Below are 13,815 nucleotides of genomic sequence, written 5' to 3' on the forward strand. Positions count from 1 at the left end.
TGTGCGTATATATGTGTGTGTATGTGACACTTTGGCTTGTAACACAACATCTCAAGAAATCATAGATGCTTGAACTTCAAACTTGGTGTGTGGGTAGCCCTTAGTGAGTAGATTTTCTGTTTTTTTTTTTCATGGAGGTCAAGGATCATTGAGAGATCACCGGAGATCATAGGCGAAAGAAAGTTGTTAACACTGCATCTCAAGAAGTAAAAAATGATGGAACTTTAAACTTAGACAGTTCATTGACCTAGAATAGCAACTCATCTCTATTGTTTTTGTATGAAGGTCAAAGGTAATTTGGTGTCATTAGAGGTCAAAGGCTGTAAACCATGTAAACACGATATCTCAAGAAGTGAAAGTTACTTGGAACTTCAAACTTTGTTTGTTGGTAGCCCTTGGTGAGCAGATGGTCCCTTTTGTTTTCATGGAGGTGAAAGGTCGTTGAATATCAATTGTTGGTTACAGTCAGAATAAGTCTAATTATGCAGAAGTGAAGTTTGTTTGACCTTCGAACCTCTTTGCATAGGTACGCATTACTCAATTCTGCAAGACCTGCCAATTTTGCTCAGCATGTCAGCTTTTTAGAAAATATTGTATCCAAAGTTTCTTCTCATATTGGCAAGGAATCACTAAGTCACGTGACTTTCTAGTTTACATTGCATTTATAGTTACACTATTAAACTAAGTAAGTATGTATGAACTACTACTCCGTATGAAGAGTACTTGTTAGAATTGAAATCTAAACTATGTTACATATGAGTTTATTTTGTTATCATCAAACAGTATATTGCTCCCAAATTTCTCAAAGAACAGTTTGTTATTCAACTATTGACTTGTCTGATTGTTTGATGTAGTTAGTATTTGCATACAATATAATAGTTGTAATAGCTGTACACAGTTTCCATAGTACACAGTAAGCCCCTACTTCACTCGATGTAAGATGAAACATGTGACCCACAGCATGGAGAAATGTCACGTGATCTGTAACATCACAACTGAATATATCACTTAAACAGGAGATGATTGTCACATGGTAATGTCTTCAAGTTTCGTGAAATAACTAGTGATGGGAGGGGGTGAGGTGTGATGGTTATAAACGGTCTCTGTTCTACATTTCCTAACATTCAGCACATAGCCCTGTACACGCAGTAGTTTAGTATCGTGGAATTTGGTGTCGTGGAGTGTTCTTGAGACGTTAAATTATTAATAACCCAAATTTAAAGGTGATATTCGTTGCACCGACAGGCTGAATACATTGAGTGTCAAACGGAGGTCTGTGAGTCGGGAGGGTGGCTGGAGGGGATGGGGGTGCATTATCACATCTTCCACATTTCACTTGTTAGATCAAGACATACAGTTTGTGACATTCTTCAGTGTCGACGACACCAGCTCCACTCATCTGCAATTGTACTTTAAAGCATTACTGAGTCATTTGGCTGGATCCTTTGTTAGCTAAACAATACGATTTAATGAAACAATTAATTTTTAATTAAATTCATATTCTCAGTTTACGTTTGGTGTCGACATTTCTGGGTACACTTCAAACTTCATGATTAACGTTACAATTTTGATAAAGTGTCGAAAGTTGTGATATAAGTCTAAATTGTTCTGTAAAAAAATCAAATATCCGAGATCAAACCACACAATTTCATTATGTAAAGTCATTTTTCTTTTTCGGGAGAGTTAATTTGACAAAGCACCTGTTAACATAATTTTCTGTGGTCAATGTTCCTTCTGAGCCACCGTATACCCTCTCCACAGCATTGTAACAAGAGCTCACCAAAGAAATTCATACACAGGACCGCGACACTTGACAAAGATGCCATATTAAGCATTAGTCGTTGATTTTCAGTAGGCTTACAGCTGTTACGTTGTTAAGCTTGACTTGTGACTTGAGTTACAATAAAATCAAATGACTTGAGCGAAAGACATGTGAATTGACTTTAAAAAATCATTGGCTTGGTGAAAACAATGTGATAAACTCAACTGAAATTTCAGCTAACAGTAAATTTTAAATCAATAAAGTGTCATTCATTGTAACTTGAAGAAAAATGATTACAGCAACAAATGTTTTCCAGCAGCATAATCCAGTGATTTCCAGAAAGAAAATAAAACATGTTTTCACTTGTTACATATCAGAACATGAGAAAGGGGTATTTTCAAACAGGGCTTGCCGTTCTGTGATTGTTATTTTTTCCTTCTTAACATGAATATCCTTCTTTTCGTATATATTTATAGTTATCATAAACTTATTATATTAATATTAACATATTTTGTTCACATCTTACATATCTTTCGTTATCAGGAACTAGCTTGCCTATTGTTATCGCTATTTACTTAGCCTGCACAACACACTCAATTTAGAATATATTTTACTACCGTTGTATGACAGTCACTGTTTACACAACAAACAAAGATAAAGATCATAAGAAGTGTACCCCGTGGTATCGTATAATTGTTTTATAGTAAGTTGATATTATTATTATTATGACGATATATGACAAGATATCTTTTCAGATTGAAGATAAGATGCTTCACTTCCATTACGTATTCAATCATCTGGTTTTAAAAAGATGGATAACGCAGATGTATTTTTTTCTAATTCGGAAAAGATCGAGGAACATATTCTAGATGCGTCCCGATGAACTTTTTAGGGCAGCTTTCAAGGGCCATGAAGATAGAAAATATCTTGTCCCTAATAAATTGGCCTTTTCTAAAACAAATAACAACATGATATGCCGGAGCTAACAGACACCGATTAGTTTCATTATAGTCATATAAACGGCATTTGATACAGACTTTATACACCAAGCAGCATAGGTCACATTCACGGATGTCGTGTATGGAAGGTAAATGTTACATCCAGCCTGCATATGTGATAAAATCTACAAATAACTACAACAACTGTAATATGCCAGTTCGGCTTTTGTTCCTTTGACGTAGACCATAGCTAGGCTATATTTCTTAAAAGTTACCCTAGCTAGCATGCGACTGCAATATAAACGAAGACAATTATAACTAACACCGTCACAGATTAACCGGACAACCAAGCTTATTAACGGTTGTCAATCACGACGAACACATGTTCCGGACGTGACAGAGAATACCCATTCATGGACACTGATTGGTCAAATTGAACAATATGTTAACGTTACTGTATCCTCGTCATAGAAATTCAATTAGGAAGAATGCACAGTTTATCGCCGTTTGTTTAAGAAGTGAAACCTTGAAAAATGTGAGGGCGCTTTGTGGTGTACGGCAAAAAGCCAAATCATGTTTAAGTCTTCACATATGCACTGTGCATTTGACTTTGAAACTGAATTTAATGATACCCGCTTTTTCTGAAAGAGTAGATGTACTTTGCAGAACAGAGACATTTTATGGCGACCATAGTGGTAAGTACTATACTCCTGATTTAAGAACCAACTTTGATTTTTTTCTCGCCTCTATAATGACTCGTGTAAGTGGAGTGTTTGTGCAACTTTTAATGTCTGGAAAGGGTCATTTCCGGTATCTGAGAGGCACATGCAAAAATGTTCTTGCTTGATTTATTTTAGTGCTCCACTCAAATAGTGACATAGCCTAGTTGTCCCTAAAAAATGCCGTGAAAAGGCAACCGTCCCTCCTCCCCACCCTCTTCCCACACACACCTCATTCTGTGTAATACTTCCATATTAGTCTGTGCATGCAGTTATCAGTTAATGTGAATGTTGCAAAGTGGGTAGTTGCCTATTTTACTATTAATGAATTGTTAGTGATAACCACAGGACATTATAACCGTCATCCCATGTTATTCTGGCATGTGGATATATCGTTAGGGATACCGTTTTATGTAACATGAGGTGTAAACAATTTTTAAATTAGGCTTTAGTTATATCGCATCCGAAAGGAAAGCTGTGGCCGGTCTAGTTTCTAGGCTATATCCAGGGTCCAGTGAATAACGATACAGGAGCTGAACGGACGACACCAGCAAAGTAATAAGATTCATATTTATTTGCTTTTACTATCGCTTCCTGAGAATTACCTGTGAAACTACAGTCTACTACCACATTTGTAGCACCCAAATACGGCACTTATCACTTGAGTTATGTCAAAGAGTAGACGTAGGGTTTGTATTACGCGCCGGTACTTTCTTGTCGTACAATCAAAGCGCCGCCAGTTGGATGGGTGGTTCAGTACATGTCGCATGTCATTCTCCATACTTTAATTTCTATGATCCTCGCCTAGTTAGCGAAATTTTACGAACATACGGGGATTTAAACCGAAGGCCTAATGCACGATTATATTTACTAATACAATGTAGGTCTAGTCTCTCATTGCACTGTAACAATCGCCGGTCTTTACAACACTGATTGGTCGATTTCCCGGCTCTGGTTCATCATCCAAAAGACGTAATATACGTACGGAGCCGCTAGTTATGGAAACTATGACTTTGCAGTACATAATGCCATGAAATTACCGGCTAGATATTCGTGCCCGAGATCACCAAATAACACCGAGTCGTTGAGGATAAATACGATTAACATTTGTTGCTTGCAACATTTTTTTTAACTCAATTGCGTTCAAATGTTACCTATCTTGTTTAATTCGAGAATAATAAAACCAAAGTAGAGAATTTTACGTATTGTTTTGAAGAAGTATGCTACTCAAGGACATCTATTTCTTTACGTGTGCATAATTAACTGTTCGCCGCCACAGTTCTTTGCAAACCTGGGATTGGATTTTATCCTGCGTAGCCAACCTGTGAATTTGAGATTGCTATGAAGAATGTATGTTGAGTTGGCATTCACCAGCCAGCCACGTAGGTGATTGAGCGGGCGAGTAATCCCAATATTGTAGCGCATGCGCACTACAATAAATATGACTCTACTCCTGTATTACCACCAGGGGTCCTCTGACGATCACATAAACACCACTTCTGTGGCTCCATTCCAACCTTGCAACCCCTTATGCAAAATACATAATTCACTGTTTCGCGGCCAGTTTTAAAGTGATGCAGTTCAATATGTATTTATATTTTTATGTGGAAATTAAAGAAATAAATATTTCTTTGTCATGTTTGTACTGGTTGTAAATCAAAAGCAAAACGTCGAATAAAGTAAGTACTAAGACTTTTTGAATACCTGATGCTAAATTAAAGGATGATTTTAGGTACTTAACATGTTATATGGAAATGTTGTTGAACATTAAAACACATTGCTGACAGTCAAGGTTGAATGTCTATAATGTCTTTTACTTTTATAGAAATGAATAAAAGTAAACAAGTGAATTCCATGAATTAAAGTGACCTTACAATGTACCTTTATACAATGCATACCCCAGATTACAATAAGGGATATGTCTACCATATATTACAATAAGAGATATGTCTATCCTAGTTTGCAATAATGGATATGTCTACCCTAGATTACTATAAGGGATATGTCTACACTAGATTACAATAAGGGATATGTCTACACTAGATTACAATAAGGGATATATCTACCCTAGATAACTATAAGGGATATGTTTACCCTAGATTACAATAAGGGATATGTTTACCCTATATTAAAATCAGGGATATGTCTACCCTAGATAACTATAAGGGATATGTCTACTCTAGATTACAATAAGGGATATGTCTACCCTAGATTACGATAAGAGATATGACTACCCTAGATTACAATAAGGGATATGTCTACCCTAGATAACTATAAGGGATATGTCTACCCTAGATTACTACTGTATAAGGGATATGTTTACCCTAGATTTAAAATTATGCCTAGAGTTACCCTTTAAGACAAATTTTAACTGATAAGGTATACATTATCCTGTTTTACCGCTATGCAGGTCCAATACGTTGATAGGACCACCCTATGCCAAGTAAACACTAAGTTCGAAATGTATAAGACTATATACCCTATTAACCTTCCTGCAGCGTCAATTACAACATATCCATACGAAAACTCGAATATATCGTGGAATCAATCTACACTGTTACTTTGTTCTTTGTGATTGAGTGTTGTATAGCATTTCAGTTTAAATCATTCTTTTCACTACAGGTTTCACATAAATACAGGTGAATGGTACGGTATCGAATCTTATGTTCCTTTCCACGTTTTGGAGAAGGCCTTTGAGAAGTGAATAAAGCAAATTGTTGCATAGGCTTGTGTAGATTCGATCAGTAATCTCTCAGTTGTTGCGTTCATTGCATTAACTCTTTGTCCCTTTGGAGTTTGCAGTTTGGTTTTCTTTACATATTTTAGAGATTTGAATCGTGTATTTTACGATCGGATGGAACGCTGTCTGTCTAGATTATCTGAGACATGTATTTCAGTAGACGTAATTCTTGAACTATCTGTGCTTATACTTCCAATAGGTTTGAATGATATCTCATAACGAAACAGTCATCGATGAAACAAGATTTATATGATACAAAACAATACATTGATAATTTGTGACTTTCTTTTGGCGGGCTGTGTAGTTTAATGTAATATACACTTATTTAAACTTGTTTGTCGCTGAATTTAATGTAAACATTCATGAAGTGGATTTTTTTCTAATTATGTTTTTGATATTGATTTTTTGCGTATTTTGTTAATCAATCAACATCATGTTCTTTTGGTATAGTTTACAGAAACTAGCGTAACAAAACTGTTTCCATATGATGAACATACTTACATCAAATCTAGATGCAATCTCCAAGAGCTGGATGGTGGACCTCTGAAGAAGTTTGCTGTCGTCGTACCTGATCACAACTCGCTTTGAACACAGATCCTTGACGGTGGCCTTGATTCCATCTACCTCACCAGTTTGTTCCAGGATGCAGAGGATAGCAAACTTATCACCGTCTTTCCTGCTCTTCAAGTATTCTATTATTTTCTTCCCAACTGCTGGGCTAATCCCACAGGTGAATCTATAGAGGTACTGAAGATTAAATGGATCCACTTTATCAAGAACATTCTTCAGCTCAGATGCATTTCTTGTAGCAGCTACAACTTCTACCAGTCTGAAACACGCAAACCATTCACAGAATAGTTGATGGTAGAACCTTAAGTCAGTCCTTGTCTGTATGTCTGTGGTAGAAGTCTGTTCGTTTGTCTCAGCAAAAACTTCTTCCTCTACCAAGATACCAACTGCAATATAATGTTGACAAAACCCTTGACCTAGTCGTGTACAGAGTCCATCCTTACGCCATGATAACTGTTGGTTTTCACCGCAGAGACATTCAAATGCTACTTTACTCAGTTCGTCGTGTTCCATTTCATGTTCGCTCATGTGTTCCTTTGCGTGTTGGTCCAGTGATTTGTTTCTCATGTGACTATGGAAACATTTAATCATGTAGCGAAAGAAACCGGTAACTGACTTAAATTTCTGAAAATGTGTCTTTTCGTGGGTCATGTGAGAAAACATTACAAATAAAAGAGGCACTTTACAAATGTCATCCAAAATCGGGTTTGCTTTCAAAGCGCGCTTAATTTTAGCAACGCTTTCTTCGTCTTCCCCAGTAACAGCCTTGCGAATGTACTGGTCACGTGCTTTTTCGTCAAAGCCAACTAACCTAACATATTTTGTGTTTGATTTGTCATAGTCCTTCGGCAGATATCTGGTAGTCAGCGTGACGTCAATATTCCCAAACAGATTCCTCGTAATGATACGTCCTACGTCACTTCCGGTAGCTCCGTCCCTATCAGGAAACTCATCATACCCGTCCAGGAGTACCTTAACAGAAGAACAGCTTTCAATGATATTTTTAATATCAGAAGATTTGATACGAGGATCGTTAGGTGCTAAGAACAGCTTAATTGCTTGATAGATAGATATCTTGCTGTTCAGCTGCCTCAACCGGAGAAGAATTAGAATCTCTACGTCTTTAAAAGGTGAATCCTTGACTTCATTGCACCAATCATAGGCGAGCTGTAGGGTCACTGTTGACTTACCATACCCGGCTTCTGCTTCTATGATGCGCCGTTTGGCTTTCATTCGTGGATCTGTGAAGATATCTTTGTACGAGTCCACACGTACCCATGGTCCTTCTTTCTCCTTCGTCGCTCCTTTAACAATGTAGATCTCTGTACCGCCCTCAACAAATACCTTGTCAACACAATATAGTCTGTCCTTGACGTACGGTATGGGCTGGATTGCGTCATATTGTAGTTTATATCTGTTCTTCAGAGAACTAATGAGTATGGCCTTTTTGTCTGAAAAATGGCAATATTTGGTTTGTAAACATTACTTTTTTGGTCAATAAAATTAAGGCGTGTCAGTGCTTATATAAACTAGAAACAATTACGACGGGCAATCTGTTTGAAGTCGCTGTGAACGACATAATTACACAAGTTCAATCAGAGTAATGTGCAAATTTATATCTCCTTATATGCGCTCATATCTTATATAAACATTCAAATCGTTTTGGTCAACTTAACAATGTAGATGTCGATTTCAACTAGTATAATTCATTTCGAATTCAGAAGATGTTGAATTTATTGGCCCTTTGTGAATTAAGTTATAATGACATTATAATATTTCAATTACTTTGCTCTCGATCTGATACATATGGCCTACCTTCTTTGGAACAAAATTGAACATTTTATAGCTGAACTCAGTCCTGCCTAACAGTCCAGGAGTTAAAAGTACGACATGTTTTGGGTGCATTTGATTACATCTACGTAAAGTGATTTTAATACAGTGTGTTATAATATCACACAATGTCACAGAAGTCAATCAATCAGTTTGATAACACCAATCTTGCTTTTTATTTATAAAAAAAAATATATATATATAATATTTAAATCATGTTGACTCTCGATCATACACTATAAGATTAACTACAATGCTGAGGCTTAAGTCATTATCGATGTTTATTTTAACACCAGCCTTCCTATGCTAAGTTACCAAACCAAAACTATGTAATTACAACATACCTTGCACTGTAAGGCGCTCCATCGATTATGACGTCACAATAACTTTCGCGGAATAAACTTGGGTCTTCACTTTTCTTTTCCTTTGAGTGATATTATCCATGATTATCTTTCAATGCGATGATCTGTTGAATATATATATACATTATTCAGTGGATAAAACTAACTGAATAAAATTATCATAAATCAATGTATAATTATATAAGTCAACAGAACCAGTCACTTTACCAACAGATCTCTGGCTCGACAAAGATTACATCAAGGTGAATCTCTCCTTATCTCTTATTTACTGTTTATTGTTTACACAAACATCGACCTTTGAAGTAATAAAATATCAACCCACCCTGAAATATTCAACTTTCTGTTTTGCTATCAATATTCACGATATCCTTTAAGAATGTCACCTACAGCTCATCATTTTAGATAGCGGGCTTCACAATTATTGCTAGGTTCTCTCTTAATTGTTGATACAACGTTTATTCATTTGCATGCTAATGAAGATGTTTGAGTTAATTGTTATTATTCTATCGATGACATCAGATAAAACTGTAGTCAATTTTCATTGCAAAAAGTTCGGTAAAAATCTGTTTTCTTTTTTAAACATTTTCCAATTGGTCTTTAATGTGTGTTATGCAGCAAAACAAAACGCGCACGCGGTTGCGGTTCCTTGATGAGCCAATTAAGTTTAATCTCAAATTATTTATATTTGTCCACTAATTTCAGAAAACTTACATTTACCATGGTTTCTTCTGGTCACTAGGATAAAGCAAAATACATTAGTCATATGATTGCTTACATACAAAGACAACAATCCATAAATATAAGTTATATTAATAAACTTAACCTTTTCATTCTATTGTTTTAATATTAATATTCTTCCGGATTATTAGGAAGTTTGTAGAATTGAAACATACAGTAATGTTTGACAGTGGTTTTACTGAGCTGATAGAACCATATTCCCACCGGGTAAGCATATTCTAACTTATTCAATGTTCTCTTTACTTCCCACATATATGCCTAACTTATACCATGTTCTATGAACTTCCCACTAGATTTATCTTAGAAAAACGTATTCAATTGTCCATATATTTCATACATCATGTATACCATGTTCCATACGGATAAAAAGTAAGACAACTGCATCTCTCCCAGGAATTTAGTTGCAAGCTCAAAATAAGCCTGTTCCTTGAGGAATCTTCTAAATTATTTCCATATCCGATTCATTCATTTAATTTAGACCTAAGCCCAAAGGCGTAACTCCTGCTATAAAAGTATTACAATTATAAATGTCTGTTTCGAACAGACTCTGTTAGTTATTTATGATCTGGTCTGACAGTAATTAAGTGAAAGGATAGCACATGTTCTGATTGGAAGGGATATGTTGTAGCTGCATGAATGAACTATTAAATAACCAGGATTTACATAATAAGAGTTTGACGAACATGAGCTCAACAATATTCCCTTCAAATGAATGAAATATTACAATCGACATTGAAATATGATCATGCAGACATGGATTATAATTCCTATAAATTGAATTGCCTTCAAGACGCCATGTTTATATTGTAAGCTGTTGTCAAACATTTAACATAGCCTATGTTATTAATGACGTGTTTAGTATATACCAGTACATAAATACCTTTACATCATTACTGTCTCCTGATCGTTACTTACCAATATACGATCATCGCTTTGTGGGTTCATCATCCAGAATAAACTTAAAGTCTCGAATCCTTTAATCCTTTAATAACAGATGAAAATCACCAAAAAAGAACATATGGAAACAGGAATGAAGAACATCCAATTGACAAGATGGCATCGTGTAGGTCATGTGACGTTCTAATATACGAACCCGTATGCTAAATAGATATCAGTAGGAATCAGTCTATAGTTTAACTGGTTTCAAAGTTCATGTTTTATTATTTACACTATCAAAGACTTTATTTGATAATACAATTCATATCTGATATTTATGCCTTGCTGTGTTTATTCTGTCATATCAGACGTTCAAAGGTACATTCTGTACGTATATGCATTGCTGTCAGTTACTTCCATCAATACGCAAACACAGTAACTTTCCGATGTATTTTGTCCTATATGTGCGTAATATGCCTGTAAATTACGCAATCTGTGTAGATCAAACTACAAGCTATGATGACCAACTCTGAATATGTCTTGACAAGAAATCTACAGATTGGTTTACGAAAATAAAAACAATGTTAATTACACAAAGATAAAAAAAAGGAAAGAAATTACACAATTTAATAAAAGAGAGTGTAGATATAATGAGCTATAGAGCGGGATTCTAACACGTAAGATTAGGATTGCAAGGGTATGAGTGCCGTTCTAGAAACAAATAATATTTTGCTCAAATTGATCGTCCCGGTCAGTTATTCGTTGTTGATTAACTTCAGTAAGACAGGATTTCGATGAACGGAAGAACAAAGTTATAGTTGAAGTCATCAACAATGACTGTTTTATATGAACGGGTTAGATGTTTCCAAATTATTGGATCATGTTAGAAAACTGATAATATCATTTTGTTTACATTTAAAGAACTTTATATGCTTCAGTTAGTCGACAATATTGTGCAGTAGCTCAATGGCGTTCACAGGATATCAAAGGTGTTTGGGGGAGGGGGAGCTGCAGGGGCGTAGCGAGGAATTTGCCAAGGGAGGGGCGAAGCTTGTAAGCAAACTATCTAAGCGTAGCGCCACTTGATGGCGCGTAACGTACAAGAAAATGTTGGCCAAAAATGCCTCCCAGTTCGTTGGATATGGCACTTCCCAGACCTTGTAAGTTGCATCTAAGCATTGTCTATATTGAATTTACTAGCGTTATCTTAAAAAAAAAATATGCTCAAGGGGGGGTCCCCCTGGCTACCCGCCTGGGGAGCTGGGTATCAATTACTCTCTACTGCTTAAGGTATTGAAGCCTGAACTTTTGTGATAGGTCCAGAGGCGGATAAAGGACATTATAGAGTATAGGGGTGGAGGGGGGGGGGGCTGAGCTGGATTATTGAAACCGACTGTTATATGAGATGTATATATAAAGCAAAAAAAAAAAACACGCATTTCAGAGGGAGGAATTAAAAGTCTCCCGAATATATTCTAAGCCCTCATGCACCCTTATTACTACAAACGTCCAATATGCAAATGTCTAATGAATGGAAGGAATAAGAATTCGCTCAGGTACACAATCACGGTATACAGACGCTGAGAATGGGCTCAAGTAGATAGGATGTGCCAATGATGTGCAATGGTTATGGTTTTTTACAATGGTTAAATGGTTTCATTTATATCTTGTTGTGTTCATTGACACACATACTCTGTTATTATACATTTTCAGTGAATTGGATTGTTCGGTCTTCATTGAATGTTACTTTTATAAGAACCTTAACCCACTCTGCTTGACTCCCTGTATTTAAATCACTTAGCAAATCGATTTTGAATATTGATCGTACTGAAGATTATCTACATCACACAATGGCAACCAGTATTGTTTGATATTTTATATTGATTCATACCATTACAAATGATCTTTCCCCCTTCTGAATTGAACAATCTTTCGAAGCCCCTGTATAAGGAGACAATGAACAGGAAAAAGTCACGTAATACCCCAATAAATATTCCACAATAAACAGATTATTGTCGTTCATTGAAAAAGATGAAAACAGAAGTAAATCCCGTTATCATTTCATTTATCCACGTGTTCTCAATGGCTCATTCAGATTCCCATTATCATAAGGTTTATCCACGTGTTCTCATTGGTTCATTCAGATTCCCATTATCATAAGGTTAATCCACGTGTTCTCATTGGCTTATTCAGATTCCCATTATCATAAGGTTTATCCACGTGTTCTCATTGGCTCATTCAGATTCTCTCATAATTATCGATTCTTTATGATATTCATGAAAAAAAATATAGGCTATTAGCTTGACAAGTGGATTATTTTTTTCTTCAAATAGTAAGGCAAAGTTGTTTTTTTCCAATCTATGAAATTGCTCTTTATGTATATTTATATAATACAGCTATGTAAAGCTTATATAGAGGAAGAAACAGCCTATTTCACTGCTTACTGTGGCTACGATCCTGTATATATTAACGATATAACATATTTACAAGTACATATAATACGTTAGGTCGGGTATATACAGGTATATCAGATCTCAGAGACCCAAATAGAGATGTTGTGTTTTTATTGAAAGACGACACACTAGTGTCTTAAAACGCACGGAACGTTTACTAAAAGTATTATTGATCAGTGGCAAAATAGTCTTGCTATAATCACAAGTAGCCTATATAGATACATACATATCATGGCTAAGTATCTTCAGTTTGTCTTTTTTTTGCCAACCATCCTGTCCCTCGAAAATGTGTTTTTTTATGTTGTTTTTTTTTTGGGGGGGGGGAGGGATTGGGAGAGACATCTCCTTGTGTACACCCTCATCTTCCACCCTTCTGGCTACTGGAATGAATTAAATTACTCCGAAATGTGTTCTAATCTCTGATGGGAATCATGGGGCTTGAGCTGAGACATTTTCACTTTTAAGATAATAACATTTCTCTGATATTCTTGTTTTTCGAAAACATTATTTTTCCGAGAGAAATTCAGCCTCATAGGGGGCGCAGGAACGTATCATTTGGAGTTATCCTTGCTATATTGTTTAATGTGTTCTTGGACTGGATCTATATGTTTAGAATGGAATAGTTGAAAGTTATTTTAAATATTGGACATGGATGACCATTATTTCAGTTTCATAGCAAATTTATAGACAATTACACCTTTATGGTAATAACCAATAATTGATATGTAAAGATACAGCTTTGAAATGTTCAATTCTTCATGTCTTGGTTAGGTTAACCCTAACTTATTTTTGGTAATATATATATATGGATATAAACATACTCTATT

The 13,815-nt window shown here is 35.7% G+C and overlaps 2 protein-coding genes across 3 annotated transcripts in view; one reads left to right on the top strand and one right to left on the bottom strand.

Annotated features, from left to right (window-relative positions):
* The window catches only part of LOC139985119 (uncharacterized), a 409,107-nt gene extending 397,316 nt beyond the window's left edge, over nt 1-11,791 (bottom strand). The window contains exons 1-3 of one of the 2 annotated variants that reach the window (XM_071999339.1): nt 10,575-11,791; nt 8,904-9,025; nt 6,661-8,180 (exon numbers count right to left, since the gene is read on the bottom strand). In XM_071999339.1, the coding sequence (XP_071855440.1) occupies nt 6,661-8,180; nt 8,904-8,925 (1,542 nt within the window). In that variant the 5' untranslated portion in view covers nt 8,926-9,025; nt 10,575-11,791. The remainder of the gene's footprint in view (nt 1-6,660; nt 8,181-8,903; nt 9,026-10,574) is intronic. The other variant, XM_071999340.1, reaches the window with a different exon arrangement.
* The window catches only part of LOC139985148 (cAMP-responsive element-binding protein-like 2), a 246,692-nt gene that overhangs the window by 210,074 nt on the left and 22,803 nt on the right, over nt 1-13,815 (top strand). The gene's annotated exons all lie outside the window — the stretch shown is intronic.

Source organism: Apostichopus japonicus, chromosome 17 (genome assembly GCF_037975245.1).
Source record: "Apostichopus japonicus isolate 1M-3 chromosome 17, ASM3797524v1, whole genome shotgun sequence".
NCBI lineage: Eukaryota > Metazoa > Echinodermata > Holothuroidea > Aspidochirotida > Stichopodidae > Apostichopus > Apostichopus japonicus.